General features: G+C 35.2%; 1 protein-coding gene across 2 annotated transcripts in view; it reads left to right on the top strand.

Moving 5' to 3' along the window:
- LOC118198758 (synaptogenesis protein syg-2-like) overlaps positions 1–17494 on the top strand; it is a 249006-nt gene that overhangs the window by 119352 nt on the left and 112160 nt on the right. For both annotated transcript variants that reach the window (XM_085823263.1, XM_085823268.1), the window contains exon 2: positions 6851–6986. In XM_085823263.1, the coding sequence (XP_085679389.1) occupies positions 6851–6986 (136 nt within the window). The remainder of the gene's footprint in view (positions 1–6850; positions 6987–17494) is intronic.

Below are 17494 nucleotides of genomic sequence, written 5' to 3' on the forward strand. Positions count from 1 at the left end.
ACTTTTCATGAAGGGAGAAATATTTAACATGAAAATATGTAACTATGAATTATACATTGAATTACCAATAGCATCTTAATTCCTCTTTTTAATTTGGGCACGTAAAACAGTAAAAACGTTTTCGAAACTACGTCATATTTGAAAATTAATTCCTTATTATTTCATCTTAACCTTCTCACTGCGTATAGGTCTTAGCGAATCAGATTTAAGAAACATTATGCTATAAATACCGCTGCAATTCAGCGGCGCTTTTACAGCCCCGCTCACGCTCACTACAGTTTTCTCCAAAAGATGGCGCCGCCACGTTTACTTCTCTTCTCTCTAGGCCGCACTAAGCCGGTTGCCTCTTAATTTTAACATAGACTACGCTTTTCTTTCACCCTTTTTTCCTGCTCTAGCTTCCACGTGCCGCTAGGATCGCTGCCTTGTCCATTGTTTGAAGGCAGGCAAAGTTATAAAATTATGAGTGCATACTACACCCATAATTCTGTGTGAAGTAAATATTGTGTCTCCAAAATTTCTTTATCCAATAATAAAATTATGTTGAATTCGGCCACGTCTATTTGCAACTCATAATTTTCCATTTACAAAGCTGTGTCAATCTGTACACAGTTTGGGAATCAACAAGTCGTCTATACACACACACACACACACACACACATATATTATATATATTATATATATACGAGGGCAATCCCGAAAAAAAGGTCTCCTACTTTTTGGGGACGTAGAGAAAGTTTTAATATGGTTGTTGGCAACACTGTTGTGAGTGGTGCCTTCTCCGCTACCACATAAGCACGCAGGCGCTTCGCTCGGATGCTCAGTCTTGGCTTGGCAGCCATTCGAAATGGAGCTCCCGATAAACGTTACCGCCAAGTGCGAAGTGCGCACAGTTATTCAATTTTTGAACGCAAAAGGCGTTAAACCGGTTGAAATTCACCGCCTATTGACAGAAGTGTAGGACAGTCGTGCATAACTTTCGCGATTGTTGAGTTCGTATTCGTTGAGTTTCGCGATTGTTGAGTTCGTAAAATGCGTAAAGATCGGAGGATCATCTGGATGCTCCTGAAGGGCATGGCGGCAAGCTGGTATGACATGGGCATTGTAAAACTGCCACAGCGTCTACAAAAATGCATCAACCGAAATGGTGATTATGTTGAAAAATAAAGCATTCTGCAATCTTTAAAGTGATGTAGCAATTATATATAATATACGGTTCTTTGTATATCTAAAAATCTAGGAGACCTTTTTTGGGGATTGCCATACATCTATGTAAGAAAAATAAAGAATATGTGAAAGATCAAATTAGCAGCTTAAATTCCCTTCTGTAGTCTAAAAATAGTAACCTTGTTACTGCGTCATTTCTAGATTAATCCATGTCATATGACTCTTACATAATTCTAGTGATGTAAATGGAACTAAAACTCAAGCAACCAATAGTAATTTTACAGCAGTATTAACTATCCAATCAAAATGCATTGAGAACCAAACTCAGTCAGTCTGAATTAAGATTTCACCCTGAACATAACGCACTTACTTTCTACTCTTTGGCTTAGCTGGATTGCGGTCTGTCTGCTCCTTCTTTTTTACTGCAAATTTGTCAAAAATGTAAGCTTTTTGAAATAGGCACATTTAATCTGCCAACTTGTTTGTGGCCGCAAAATGTTTGCTGAAATAAAAAATGAACATTTAATCTGCCTTCGCGTCTAATTTCATATTCATTATGGATCAACACTTCTACGCCATCAAAATTTCTACTCGTCATTACTTCTAAGTTTCATTTTATTACACACACACTAATATATATATATATTTTCGTATATATTTGTGCGTGTATGTATATAATCATTACTTTACTTACAGTGTAACATTACTTTACTTACAGTATTACTTAGTGTAAACTTACAAAAGTTTGTAAGCTGTGTCACTCTCTCAATATCAATATGTTTAAATGCCTAAGTAATCGAAGCAAAATTTAAAAAAAAAAAAATACATATTACATCTGACTGATATAAATCGATCGTTTTAAACCAATTATTGCTTACATATATATGCTTTTATGACCTTATAAATCAACCACTATAAATCCGGAATATTATTTCAAAGAAAATATCGAAACCTGTATTTAACATTAATAAATTTAATACTTTTTGCCTTACATCCTTTAAATTAATATCTGTCAATACTTTTGTCTTCTGTATTGGCAATTTAAGTTGGCTGTTGGGAAAGGGATAAATAAGAAAAAGTTTTCCCTTTTCTCAAAAAAGGGAAAATCTTCCCAGTTCACTCGCCATAAAATAACATTGTTTTTCAGTGAGTGAGACGACTTCCGCTTTATGAGTAGATTACACCTTTTATCTTTTGACACGCTTCCTGGAACTGCGATTCTCTTCGTTTTACAGAAAAAAATTGAAAGGGAGTTTGGTGAAAGAGTCATCCGGGACCAGTATTTCTCAATATGCACTCAAAGTGCTTGGTCTAAATTTGTAAAATCTATCTCAACGTTTACGACGAGGGGCTCATTTTGTCTTGTCTTTTAAGATATATGCATATTGGAACTCAAATGGAATTGAAAGAAATTTAAAATGTTGCCGAAATGGCCTCCTTCCTGTAATAAACTTATATCTATGCAGATGAAAGAGTATAGATAAGCGAGGTTTTCCTTTAGGATTTCAGAATGAATGTGAGATGCCATTTTGTAACAAAGTAGTAAATCATTTTTATAATTTTAGGCTAAAGTAAGATTTTTTTTAGGATTACCCGCAAGAAAGGCCTATCATTCATTACCTGCATGTTTTCATCGAAAACTCAGTTATTTGTTTTCATTTATGCATTTCCTTTTTCCGTTTCTATTCTGAAAAGATTATTCCAGACTTCTCTTGAATTAAAATATTGAAAATTCGAAGTACAGTCTTGCTTGGACAATTTTTCAAATAAGGCAAAGAGTTGGAATGCTCGCTTTTACATGCAGTTAAATAACTATATATGTGCACTTTCATATTCATGAAAAGTAACTATTTTAGATGACTATCATAACTCTCAAAGTAATTTTTAATGAGTTTTTTATGAAAGAAAACAAAATAAAAGAAAACAAACGAGCCTTATTAAGGCAACTACCCGTCATGCTGTATAATTTTGGTGTTCTTCACTGATTGGTTTAAAGAGGGGATGTTAGTGCTCATTTTTATAAATGTTTTCAAAAATAGCGATTAAATGCATAAATGATTATTTTATAAGAAATTGTCTTGTGTGGGCTATCATAATGTAACAGGTAGCACGTCCGATTATCTTTTACCCTGTACGTGCTTTTGTGACTTAATTGATAGCAGCCGGGAAACCTGTCGTTCAAGTTACGTCATGCATGATTTTTAACATTTCGAGAATTTAAAAAAGTTTAAAAAAAAACTTGGTGCTTCTGCACAGAGTTCACTCTAAAAATAAAATGTTGCATTAAGCTTTAACCATTTTAAGATACCTTTCATAACGAAAGCGTCAAACTAATAAATAGCATTAAAATAGTGCAAATAAAAATGCAACTATTGCAAAAAAAATTGTACTTACACCCTCATGTTAAAAACGGCCGTTGACTATCAGCTAATTTTCAGGTACTTCACAAAATTTAATTGTTCTTCTTTTAATGAAGTAAGATCATTGAGAATTCTTTGGAAAATTTATCTAATTTATAAACTGCAGAAAGAATAGCCATGTTTGACAGCTTTTTTTCTGTGCTTTAGTGATGACTCTTTTTACTATGCTACATATATGCTAAATTTGCTGAATTTTTTTTCAACTCTAACAACAGAAAATGGCAAGACTGAAGAGATTCTTGACGCAGTTTTCAAGTTCGGAAGCGATCTAGCTAAGCAATAGTTGCGAATTGTCTTTAAAAGAACTAATCGTATAGCTGCTTAAGTCTCTGAAATTACTTTAGTTATATAGTAAAATCCATAAAATTAGCATTCGACATTTCTCTAGCACTGAATACTTTATTTGATTGGTAAATTAGAAAAGAACCATCTTGGCTTCTTTAAAAACCATCTAAGTCCAATGACGAATTTTTCACGAATCAGAAACTAAAACTCAAAAGATACCCATGATCGCTTTTCCTACAACGTTTTATAATTGTGAAGTCAAAGCAGTCATTTCGTTCACCTCTACTTTCAAAAATATTTTCTTGGAAAGTTAGCATTTTTCTCCGTTAATGTTTAGCAATCTGCGTTAGTAATTTTCTTTTATGTTCGTCTTCAAATTCTCGTTGATATATTCATCTTTAAGTTAAGTTTTTTTTACTTTTATCAAAAAATATTTTCTCTCGTTTATTCTAAAGAAATCCAAAATTCGTCTATTAATATTCCATTTTTAATTATGTATACTCTAATACCATTTCCCATTTCTTCATTTTTAACAAAGTTCAGCATATTAATCTCTTTTATCAATGAGTAAAACTTGATATTTCATCTTAGATTCATTCCTAAATTCAAAAACCCTTCTTCATAATTAACCAATAAATCTTACACTTCTGATGCTTTGAGTGACTTAGTGTGAGTGGATGAGGTAGCTAAATACAGGTAGCTTGTCCCAGTTTCGATTCCCTGCGAAACAGCATAAGGCAGGTACAGGAAGTAAATACAGGCTAGTTTCACTTTGTAAATCCCTCTAAGGCAAATAGCAATCTCTTGCTGTATTCTAACAAACTAACATACTAATCAATCATTGTTCTTATACTTCTTCAACTGATTTTTAACTTTCAATGTCTCAGTTTTAATTACAAGAAAGGATTATTTAAGTTTGAGAGAAAGTTTTATGGGAGCAACTCTTATGTAAGTGCCATCAACAAGTCAGCTACAGCAGTCAGAGAATGTTTTTAAAGCAGAGTTTTATTATTAACGTGATATCTCAGCCATGACGAATATCGAAAGATGTTAAAAAGTACCGGATTCCTACTAGGCATTAAAATACTATATATATATATATATATATATATATATATATATATAACTGCTAGTATAATTTAACTGCTTTAATTTAGTATAATCGTTTTTACTTGGTATTAAATATAAGTTTCGGAATTGCAATATCAAATGTGATTTAAAGCTTTAGCTCAGCTTGATTGTACTCTTCTTTGCTACATATATATATATATATATATATATATATATATATATATGTAGCAAAGAAGAGTACAAACATCAGTTGTTTCGTCCAACTGAATTAGAAATTCTGGCTACAAGTAAGTTACTTGAATTGATCGCTGCTAATTCCGGAAATTCTATTTGTGACAGTGTCATTTATCAAAGGGTATTTTCGTAATTTCATAGCCATATTTATTTCTGTGAAGTTTTTTTACCATTTTAATAGCAGCAGGTAATACAAGAACTTTTCCAATGGTATATATATATGTAGCAAAGAAGAGTACAATCTGGTACATCACATGTATATATAGTATATATATATATGTGTGTGTGTGTGATGTACCAGCTTTTGTCCGGAATAAATAGATTGGTGAAGAAATATAGATGTAGTCGTAGCTTAAATTATCAGACGATAAGTTTAAAAAACAAGATCCATTTATTATTGGTCAGGAGAAATAGCAGTTACAAAAACCATATTTCCGGAGTAAATAAAAAAGAATTACTAATAACTTTTTGTATGAAGTTTACTGCATCGTTACATTAAAGAAAAGGCCCCGATATTCCTTTGCGAGTCCTTTTATAGCCTCCGGAAAGGCGGAGCTTCCAATAAATGACATCAGCCTCGTCAGCCATTTCAGTTCGTTTTAAATATCTCCAGAACATTCTATAACTGTACGTGTAGAAAAGGCGGGAAAAACAACTTGACTACGGGGCTGTGGGTTTAATTCCATGTGCTTTCAAAAAAGAGACCGTCGCCGTTAAAAATGAAAAGAATATACAGTTAGAATTTTAAGTGTATTCTTGACTATGGAATTTTATTATTACAAATATATATATGCAGAAGAGATGCGCTTAATATTGTGCAGAAATAATTATAAATGTTGCATAAAATCTGTACACATAACTAATTGAACAACTCTAAAGCAATTTAAATATAAATACAATAGGCCAAATACCCGAATTCTATGTTTGACTTAAAGTTAAAATTTATTCGCAAAATGAAATAAAAAAAACTTATATGCGTTTGGAATGTTTTACATTTTAGCATCCCTATAAAATTTCCTGATTCTACTGAATGGAAGTTGTCACTTTAGATCTACTTGTGTTTAGGTCTGCTGAATGTTAGACAATTGCTACACTGCACGGGACTGTCTGAAAAGATTTTTAGACGAAAGTCTATGAGGTATTCCTCTCACTTCCCTAGCGTGCCTTCGTGGTGTAGTGGTTCTACACACTGAGCCGGTATTTCAGAGGTCTGTGGTTCGATTCCCGGCGAAGGCGGTTTCATATTTTTCATCTTTCCTGCTTCCAATTAACCTAATGACTCTACAAGTGGCGCCCGAACTAAAAGGGTTGTGGATGATGATTCTCTGCACCCAGGATTTGGCGACTAGGTCCCCTAAAACCCTAGTCGCCCTTTAAAAGGGGTAGTATATGAGGTATTTCTGCCACTTCCCTAGCGTGCCTTCGTGGTGTAGTGGTTCTGCACACTGAGCCGGTATTTCAGAGGTCCGTGGTTCGATTCCCAGCGAAGGCGGTTGCATATTTTTCATCTTTCCTGCTTCCAATTGACCTAATGACTCTACAAGGCAACTAGATCGAAAATTAGAGGAATAGAAAAATAATGCTATTATTGCCTGAAGTTTTAATGAATTAGAGATTTAGAATGTAAAACTTTCAGCACAGACATTCATATTAAGTTTTCTTTGACCTTACAGATGGATCGCTCTGTTCAGGGTAACGTATATCTGAAGGAAACGGATCTGAATACCGAAGGTCTTTACAGATGTGAAGCCTCAGCTGAATCACCCACTTTCCAGACAGTTGAAGGAGAAAAGATGATTAAAGTATATGGTGAGTATAAATAAATCAGTTTTAAAATTATTTATTTAGAAATCAACTATGCTTCAAGTAAATTGCTTAATAATATCTTTAATGGATTGAGCAAAATATTTTATTCACTCCACGCATAGTTAAAAGATATCAATTTTAAACGTAATGTTAATTTTTAGGGAGTATATATAAATACATTATTTTGTGAAATTACAGTGTTTCCATTCAAGAAAAGAGCATAATAACTCTTAATTTTCGCAAAAAGATGTGAAGAATCGTGTTTCGTCAGATTTTGTAATCTTCAGCATCTTGTAACCTGTTGCGTCATTTGAGTTACAATCGATATCATTAAAAGCAGACTAATGTGTCATGTTTATTTACTTATAATTCATTTAGATTAACTTTAATTGATGGTTCATCGTCTTTATGCGTATTGCTGATAAAAATGAATTAATTGTATTACCTTTCTCTAAAATATTAACTTAAACCATCATGATAATTTTTTCATGTAAAATTTAAAGAAGCGAAAGTATAAAGTGGTGGAACCAGAAATCAATGAATCTTTGCTAACCATGCGTCTTTAATACTTCTTCACATTGTAACAGTCTGTTATTTACGAATGAGGCAAAGTTATTATGCTTCTTAATATTTTAGTACTTCCCAGTAGCCACGTAATTGTTATAAAAATTTATTCAATGCTCATAAATAAAGATCACTCTTTATATCAACTATTCCATTTTGATAGCCGGTACAAAAATCCTAAACTGATGAAAATAGACATTATCTAAAAGGCTTCAGGACTAAATTCCTATAGTACCGAAAATTAAAAAAAATAACATTCTTACTTCTTAGCTTTCAATGTTCAATCATTTTTTGAGTTTTGGCACGCTCATACAGCTGTTTGATATATTCGCAGAATTCATATTTTAGAATAAGTCACAGTTTACTGTTTTCTGGATTTCTTCAGTAGGTTTAAAATTTTTTGAGGTGAGACTTTGTTTCAAGGAAGAGAAAGTAATCTACAGGTGCCAAATCTGGCGAATAAAGGAAGATCGTCCCAGAACTGTGATACTTCTCTTTCCTAGAAATTGGTTGAGAATAGAATTATATGACAGCTCATTGTCATGGAATAGAAGTTAGACATTGCATTGAGCTATTTTAGGCCTAAGACAACGAACTGTCTTCTAAAATATGTATATTATGTTTTTATGAAATACAGAATGTGTGTCTCTGGAACAAATTGTCATGCAATAGAAGTTAGTCATTCGATTTATCTATTTTAGGCCTAAGGCATTGAACTGTCTACAGAAACATGTGCATTATGTCTTTATGAAATACACAATGTGCGTCGCAGGAACAAATTGTCATGCAGTAGGAGTTAGTCATTCGATTGAGCTATTTTAGGCCTAAGGTATTGAACTGTCTTCAGAAACATGTGCATTATGTCTTTAGGAAATACAAAATGTGTGTCTCAGGAACAAATTGTCATGCAGTAGACATCAATCATTTTGTAAGGATCTTAAGTTTTACTAACGTTTATTTTATTTTAAATCTTTACTATCACTTCTTATTTTCTACTTCCGGCCAGAATTATAAGCGTGAAGGTTTTTATGCAAAGTTTGTCTGGCGAACGCCAAGTATTTAAGTTGTGGCCTTTTGCCAAGCGAGAGAGAGGAAGCAGTGAGTTCGAAGCAGGCCGCTTACCTTAGAAGTTACTTAGTTGCTGTTTGCCTTCCAGGCCAGAGGTTTTAATCCTCTTGATAAATTTAAACGTATTGTAGTAATCACAGTCTCTGTACTACATACGCTTCCTGTTATTATAAGGCCAATCTTCCACGTGTATTATTCTAAAGTTAAATTAGAGTTTAGTTTTATTTTTATACTTTTACGTTAGACCCCAAGTGGCGGGTCAGTGTATTCCGAAATACGGAAGTTATTGTATATAGAGAAAAATAAAGGGTTTTGTATACCCTTCGTCTGTATCCTGTCTACTTACCACAATTAGTGAACATAGCTTTAGTAAGCTCTCTGTTCCGTGTCAGGTCCTTGTATGTTCCCGAAGAAGGTTAGAAGGAACATTGACCCTGATAGTGGCGCCCAACGAAGAAGAATAACCATGGCCGAGTTTCAAGAAGAACCTGTGCTGCCTGCAGAAACGGCTCAGAATCCAGAAATGCCAGCTGCCGCCCTGGAAGGATTTGGTTACATCGTCCAGACCATGCGCGCTTCGATGAAACCAGAAGCAACATTTAAGGGAAACTCACCGGTAACCAGTTTTTTGGAAAAATTGGATGACCACTTCATGCTCTACGCCGTGCACGAGTTTCAAAAAGTTACCTTAGCTACCAGCGCTTTGAGGGGCCAAGCGCTTAACTGGTTCAAATGTATAGGCAGAAGTCTCTTGGGTCAAGCAGGAAGTCCCACCTATACTTACGAAAATTTCAAGACTGCCCTACTAAAAGCCTTCCCTGTTGTAAGGGATCGTGCGAAATTAGAAACGGAACTTTTCAGTATATATCAACAAAGAATTGAAAACCTCTCGAGCTTTATTTTAAGAAAAATTCACGTTTTCAAACTCTTGTATGGAAACCGTCCGGATCCTGAAATAATTCAAGTGATTTTGCCGAGGTTACTGCCCCAAGTGCAAGACTTTATTGAATTAAGAAATCCGACTACACTGGAAAGGTTATTTGAGCTAGCAATCCAGTTTGAAAGTAGAAGAACGGCGGACGTCGAAAGAAGACGCCAGTATCAACAGCGAAACCAATTTGGTACGCCAAGACTACAGCAAACTCAAGCACATGGCTACGGAGAAAAAGCGAATCAGTGGGCAAGGAAACCCGAGCATTCAAAAACAGCCGGCGAACGTCGACAGTTCAATAGCAACCCAGGAAAAAAGTCTCAAGGCCAGGGAAAAAAGAAGGAAAGCACGGAAAGGAAAAATAATTTAAACTAAAACGGATTTCTGCTGACGAGAGGGTGCGGAAATCCGAAGGCCACGAAAACCCCTCTTCCTACAAGTTAAATACAGTAATGGTGAAAAATTTGACTCTTCCGAAGATTGAAGTCTTGGTGAATAATATCCCAGCCACCGCACTCCTGGATACCGGCGCGCAGTGTTCCTGTGTGGCAGAAGAGTTTTTTTAGGAAGTATTTTCGCAAATACCGCATGTATAATGCGGATAATACGACAGTGTTAGCGGCGCAAGGAGAAAAATGTAAGTGCGTAGGTAAAGTACCTTTGTATATCCGTATCAAGGACGAACAAATAAAGGTGATGTTTTTTATAGTAAAGAATCTGCAAGCACATTTAATTTTAGGAATAGATTTTCTTTCAGAAGCCCAAGCTACGCTGGATTTTAATGAAGCGTCCCTTAAGCTGACAATGAAACCAGTTCGTACTGAAAACGCTAAACCGCCGATGTTAAAACTTGACCACCTGCCTAATGACGAGCAAGATAGAATCCGACAAGTGGTAAGTGAATTTGCTTCGTTATTTAGTGATATTCCAGGATTTACTCAGGTTACTAACCATAGTATTGACAACGGAAATGCAATGCCAGTTCGCCAAAAACCATACCGGTATGATAAGAATAAGGAAAAAATTATAGAATGGCACATTACCGATATGCTACGTAAAAAGATCATAACGCCCATCTCAAGTAGTTATGCTAGCCCGGTGGTTTTATGTAAGAAAAATAATGACTACCTTTGGAGCATCCAAAAAGGTGGAGATTCGCTATTGATTACCGTAAATTAAATTCCATAACGAAATATCCGGTATATCCGTTACCGATCATAGAAGAAATTTTAAGGAACATAAAATCAACCAAATTTATGACGACTTTAGACTTAACGACTGGTTATTTTCAAATAGGGGTGAGGCCTGAGGACGTGCCTAAGACTGCTTTTAATACCAAGTCTGGCACTTATGCATTTTTGCGTATGCCGTTTGGCCTTTCAGGGGCCCCGGCAACATTTCAGCGATGCATGGACATTGTGGTAAGACCTGTTCTTGGAAAGTCCACATTTATCTATTTAGACGATATCATTATTACTAGTGATAATCTCGACCAACATGTACAGGATTTAAGACAGGTGTTTTCTTTATTAAATGAGGCCGGTCTAAAAGTTAATGTCGAAAAGTGCAAATTTGCAGCCCCTCAATTAAAATATTTAGGTTACAAAATATCTCAGAAAGGAATAGAGACAGACGAATCAAAAATAATCGCTGTACAAAAGTATCCGACTCCAAACACGGCGAAGAAGCTCTCTTCTTTTCTAGGACTTTGTTCATATTATAGGTCCTTTATAAAAGATTTTGCGGCTATCGCTGAGCCATTGTTAAAATTAAAAAGGAAAAAGACAAGATTCTCGTGGACGGCCGAAGCCAATAGTGCTTTCGAAAAATTAAAACAAGCATTAACGCAAGCCCCTGTGTTGAAATTTCCTGAAAAGGATGAGAATTTAGAAATTTCAGCGGATGCTTCGGATTATGCGGTAGGAGCGGTACTTTCGCAAAATCAGCAGCCCGTGGCATTTTTTAGCCGAACTTTAAATCAAACACAAAGAAACTATTCCGCGACCGAGAGAGAGGCACTTGCAGTTCTGTTAGCAGTGCAAAAGTTCCGAGTCTATTTTGGAAAGGCGCCAATAACAGTGTACTCTGATCATGCGGCGGTAACTAGATTGTACTCAGGGAAAAATTTATCACCAAGGTTCATAAGATGGGCACTCAAGCTGCAAGAATATAATCTGGTAATCAAGCATACCCCTGGAAAGGAAAATATCGTAGCAGATGCCCTATCAAGGATTAAAATAGACGAACAAGGCAATACCGTAAAGATGGCAATGCTTACAGCATGTACAATAAATTCCTGAGAAACTGTAATAACCGAAATGGGTAAGGATCCTGAGTTTGGAAGCATTTATGAGTATTTGAAGGATCCTGAAAATTTTAGCCACCAAGATATTGTGGCGATAAGAAATAGGGCGGCCCATTACGAATTAATAGATTGTCTATTATTTTATACAAAAACTACGAATTCCAACAACGAATTTCGACCTGTTATCCCAGCTAGTCTTAGATTAAATATCCTGTAGGAGCTCCATGACAGCCCTTTAGCTTCTCATGCTGGTATTCGAAAAACTATCCAACGCGTACGCGAGGCAGTCTACTTTCCTGAACTGCAAAAGTTAACAAGGGCGTATGTCCAGTCCTGCCCAACATGTCAAGCAGTTAATTATATTAATTTCCGCCCGGCCGGGTTTCTAAATAGTATTAAATCCGAATTTCCAAATGAAATAATTGGCATCGATTTATTGGGCCCTTTCCCAAAAAGTCAGTTAAATAAAAGTCGCTATCTCCTTGTTATGGTTGATCGTTTTAGTAAATGGACCGAAATTGTTCCCTTAAAACGAGCCTCCGCGAAATTAGTTACTGATTCTATTTTAAATAAATATATTTTAAAATACGGGGCGCCCCTAAAAGTTATATCGGATAATGGTCCTCAATTTGTAAGCAATATATTTGAAGACATGTGCCAAAAACTGGGCATACGTCATTTAAAAATGGTCCCGTATCGGTCGCAATCAAATATAGCGGAACGGGTCAATAGAAATATAGTGAAAATTAACCGTAGTTATGTTAAAAATTTTCATAAAAGCTGGGATAACTATGTCAATGAATTTGCTTTCGCCCTTAGGACCGCAAAACATGATACAACGGGCAAAACTCCTGCTGAGTTATTTCTAGGCAGAAAGATTATAACACCGTTAGATAAATTATTTTATGTGCAACAAAGAGCCCCAGAATTTAAAATGGGTGATATAGAAAAACTAATAAAAGAAGCAAAAAAGAATACGGAAGTAGCACAAAGAAAACAGAAGCTATATTATGATTTGAAACGACGGGGAGTAACTTATAAAGTAGGGGATGAAGTTTTAAAAATTAAGCATTCACTTTCTTCAGCACCAGAAGATAAAACTGCCAAATTTTTTCCACGATTTGAAGGACCATATGTTATAGAAAAAATAACTCACGCTGTAGTAGTGTTAAAAGCCAGAAATGGTGAAACCTGTTCCGCAAACATTGATCAAATCAAGCCCTACTTCGATCGTAATGAAATGCAAATCTTTTCAGATCTTTTGCAGGATCCGGCACGGCAGACACCGCGGGAACAAGCTCCAGAGGTGGAAAAACGACAAGTACAAGGGCAAGCCAATAAGAGGCAGGAGCAAGTGAAAAGAAAATTTCCCCGCGGAAAAATTAAAGGTAACAAGAAAAGGAAGCCGTTCCACCGTCCAGAAAAGAGAGTTCACGAACACCCCCAGAATGAAGAAGGGAGAAGGACGACGTATGTGAAGAGAACCAGGAGAAATGACGGCAACTATAACCCGGCTCTAAAACGGAAGATCGACTCATCCGACAGGACTCTCCGCAGTAAATGTAGCCGAACTGCGGAAGGGCCATCAGCGGCGGAGGAAAAGTTACAAGGAAAATTTGAACGGCCAACAACGAGGTCCAAGCAGGAACACGACAGAAGTTTCCCGGTTCCGCCAAGACCAGCTGCCATCAAACGGCCAAGACCACAAGCAGAGGAGAAAAGGAAGGTATTCAAGGGTGGCCGAACTGGTGAAAAAAGGAAGCTTCCAGAGGAAAGCACTGAAGGGCGAGCCCGTACAAGAAGGAGGATAAATCAAACTACTATCTGCAGTACCTTTAAAGACTGGGCCCAGAAAAGGATGTCCGAATATTACAAAGATAAGTAAAATTTTATGTTACTTTGCAAACTTAAGTTAATCTTTCATTCTTACTGCAAGTGGCAGATTTCAAGAAGTTTTACCTCATGCGAGGTCTACCTTTATCGCCAAAAGGGCGAGAAATGAGTTGTGACCGATTTTCTTATTATGTTTTTCAATTACTCGCGCGTAAAACTAAAGTTGATGTATAATAGCGTTGTGTAAAGACTTAAATAATTGTAAAAAGTTATTGTATAAATTTTATTTAAAACATTCTAGCACAAGAGAAGTTTTAGTCTGAAAGACTTTTTGAAATGTATTATTTCAATGTAGAAAGAATTGGCACTTGCTTTGAAAAGAATAGAAGTTAACAAGGTACTACTAATTTATGTTTTCAAATGTGTAAAATTAACAGCATGTTGATATGTTCTTATATGCAATGTGAACTGTTATTTTAAATGTTAAGAAATACCGTGATATGGTAAAAGTGAAAGTAATGTTAAAAATTTGTTATTCGTGTGACTGTAAAGACTAAATCATGGCGAATATGTGTTAAAGGTTGAATGATGTAGTTAGGCTCTCTGACGCTACACTTTAGAGTTAGCCACTTTTAGAATAGTACCTCAGGGTTTAGAGTTGAAATTAGGGTGTGTTAAGAGGTCTCGTTATGTTGAATTTTAACACGTTAGTGTTTTGATTGTAGGAGGAAGTGTGGCACACGTAGACAGAAACACATTCGTGTTTGGTGTTCTTTTACAACACATGTCAGAGAGCACGGGGAGAGATAATTAAAATAGTCATGAATGAAATAAGAATGTTAAGAGAAGTATAATTGTATATGTTACTTGCCATTTCATTGTGTAACATTTCATTACACTAGTTTTCCTTCCAGATCTCTGGAAGGAACCAGAATTGAATAAAAGCTCCTGTTTAGATGCAGTACAGATGAAAAAAAAATTTTTTGTATCCTGGGAGCAGCTATTGTAACAAATTTCTTTCTTTTAAATTTCTAGTTTCTAGCGAAGTTATGTTTGTAAAAGATTGGCCTCGCGTTAGATTCTAGAGCTAAAAGTTTTCAACAAGGTCGTTTTAGACCTCAGTTTCAAACTAATTAACTCTGGCGGGAAGTATGTAAGGATCTTAAGTTTTACTAACGTTTATTTTATTTTAAATCTTTACTATCACTTCTTATTTTCTACTTCCGGCCAGAATTATAAGCGTGAAGGTTTTTATGCAAAGTTTGTCTGGCGAACGCCAAGTATTTAAGTTGTGGCCTTTTGCCAAGCGAGAGAGAGGAAGCAGTGAGTTCGAAGCAGGCCGCTTACCTTAGAAGTTACTTAGTTGCTGTTTGCCTTCCAGGCCAGAGGTTTTAATCCTCTTGATAAATTTAAACGTATTGTAGTGTTCACAGTCTCTGTACTACATACGCTTCCTGTTATTATAAGGCCAATCTTCCACGTGTATTATTCTAAAGTTAAATTAGAGTTTAGTTTTATTTTTATACTTTTACGTTAGACCCCAAGTGGCGGGTCAGTGTATTCCGAAGTACGGAAGTTATTGTATATAGAGAAAAATAAAGGGTTTTGTATACCCTTCATCTGTATCCTGTCTACTTAGCACAATTAGTGAACATAGCTTTAGTAAGCTCTCTGTTCCGAGTCAGGTCCTTGTATGTTCCCGAAGAAGGTTAGAAGGAACATTGACCCTGATAATTTGATTGAGCTCTTTTAGGCATAAGGCATTGAACTGTCTTCAGAAACATGTGTATTATGTCTTTATGAAATAGAGAATGTGTGTCTCAGGAACAAATTGTCATGCAGTAGAAGTCAGGCATTCGATTGAGCTATTTTAGGTCTAAGGCACTGAACTGTCTTCAGAAACATGTGCATTATGTCTTTATAAAATACAAAATGTGTCTCTCAGGAGCACATTTCTTGTGAATTTTCCTTTTGCAATAAAAAATATATCACCAGTATGGTCTTTATTCTAGATTTCTAAAGACTGGAATGAATTTTCTCCAGTACAATTACATGACTACCGTTTTGTCTCAAGAAGTTTTGTCTAAGCTATGCACGAAGTTTCGTCTCAAATGAAATAAATTAGGATTAGTTTTCATTTTACAGAATAACATTATAATTAATTTTGCTGAGCTTTCGAATCGGTGACAACACACATCCACTAAACCAGAGTAAACGATTAATTATTTAGAAAATTCTGTCTGTAAATAGACGATTTTGAGAAAAAGCAAGTTAGGATGTTATAGTAATAAATTCTGTCAATTATTCTGCAATAGATTTGCTGCGATTTGTTAAAAGAATTTGTCGGAAAACTTTGTAAAAACAATATGCATATTTCATTCATTTTAGCTATGTCTCTTTTTCGCAAAAGTCATTATAATAAGCTTTTATTGCATGAAAGTTTTGACAAAGATTTCCATGCTTTACTATTACTTATGAATATCAGTACTAATTAGTTTTTTAAAATAATAGCACAAAAATAAAGCAAATGAGAAAAAGCAATTACAGTTTTAATGAAGACAAAGCAAAAGGCCTGGGTGCCTAAGCTACCTAGTGTTATTATGTTAAAAATTGCATTGCTTATGAAAATATAACAATATTTATGCATTTAATTACTATGTAGGTGATAAAATGTAGCAATACATATTCTATCATTTAAATACACTTTTTTAATTCAAACCGTATTTTTAAATGAACAAGTGTATTTTCGACTGAAATTTCAGGGGAAATTCACTGTTCAATTGAAACTATAAGCCGCTTTTAATTTAAACGTGTCGCAGTACCGTTTGAGAGATAATTAGTTACGCAACTGAAGTTAACCATTTATGCTACAAAGGTGACTTTGATCTCCACATGAAATAGCGAAAAATAGCCCAGTAAATTGTCTACTTAAGAAAGATCCAACTTTTGTGTCAAACCTTGAACTTTCGATTTGGTGTAGATTTAAACATGAAGTCGAAAATTCTTTTTTTGAGGGGGTTATTACATCATTGGAAAAGTGTAATGCATTTAAAATAGTGGAGAGTTATTGCTAAAAATTATTCCCTTTACCTTGAACTTGCTAACATGAAATAATATCGAACTGATATTGCTAGGATTCTTATTTTTATATTACCAAGCCTTATTATTAATATGGCGAAGCCAATCTTTTTCTATACGTAGTTATGTAATTTTCATAGTCACTTGTCACCTTGTAGAGACATTAGGTATTTTGGAAGCAGGAGACTTGAAAAATGAACAATGCCCTTGCCGAGACTCGAACCACGGATCTCTGGAATACGGCAAACCACTACACTACGAAGGCATACTAAGAAGGCGTGAGAAATACCTTATAACTTGACACCTTTCTGTTTTTCCGACAGGGTTGCGAATGTAAATACGATGAATTAATGGTGGTTCTTACGAAAGGGTTCATTGCAGTAATTCAAAAACAAGTAAGTGATGCTCTCGTATATCAAACGGAGAAGTTAAATCGAACTGATATTGAATATATTTGAAAAAAATATGTACAATGAACGTCGAAAAGAATTTCCACCATTGCCGAAATCAATTTCTGGAGTGTAATAAAGTATTGAAAATTTTGGAAATAATATCACACAAAGGAGAAAATATACTCAAGGAAATGACAAAGAGAAAGCAAGCAAATGACAAAGAGAAAACATAATATGTTTCACGGCAGATTTCAATTTAAAGTAGCTTTGTGAAAGGAAGAAAATTTATGTGGACAAATAATCGTTTGTATCACGTTAATTTTTTAAAACAATTGTTTAC

Source organism: Stegodyphus dumicola, chromosome 1 (assembly GCF_044657685.1).
Source record: "Stegodyphus dumicola isolate Sdum_Otavi_A_Nest chromosome 1, ASM4465768v1".
NCBI classification, from domain to species: domain Eukaryota; kingdom Metazoa; phylum Arthropoda; class Arachnida; order Araneae; family Eresidae; genus Stegodyphus; species Stegodyphus dumicola.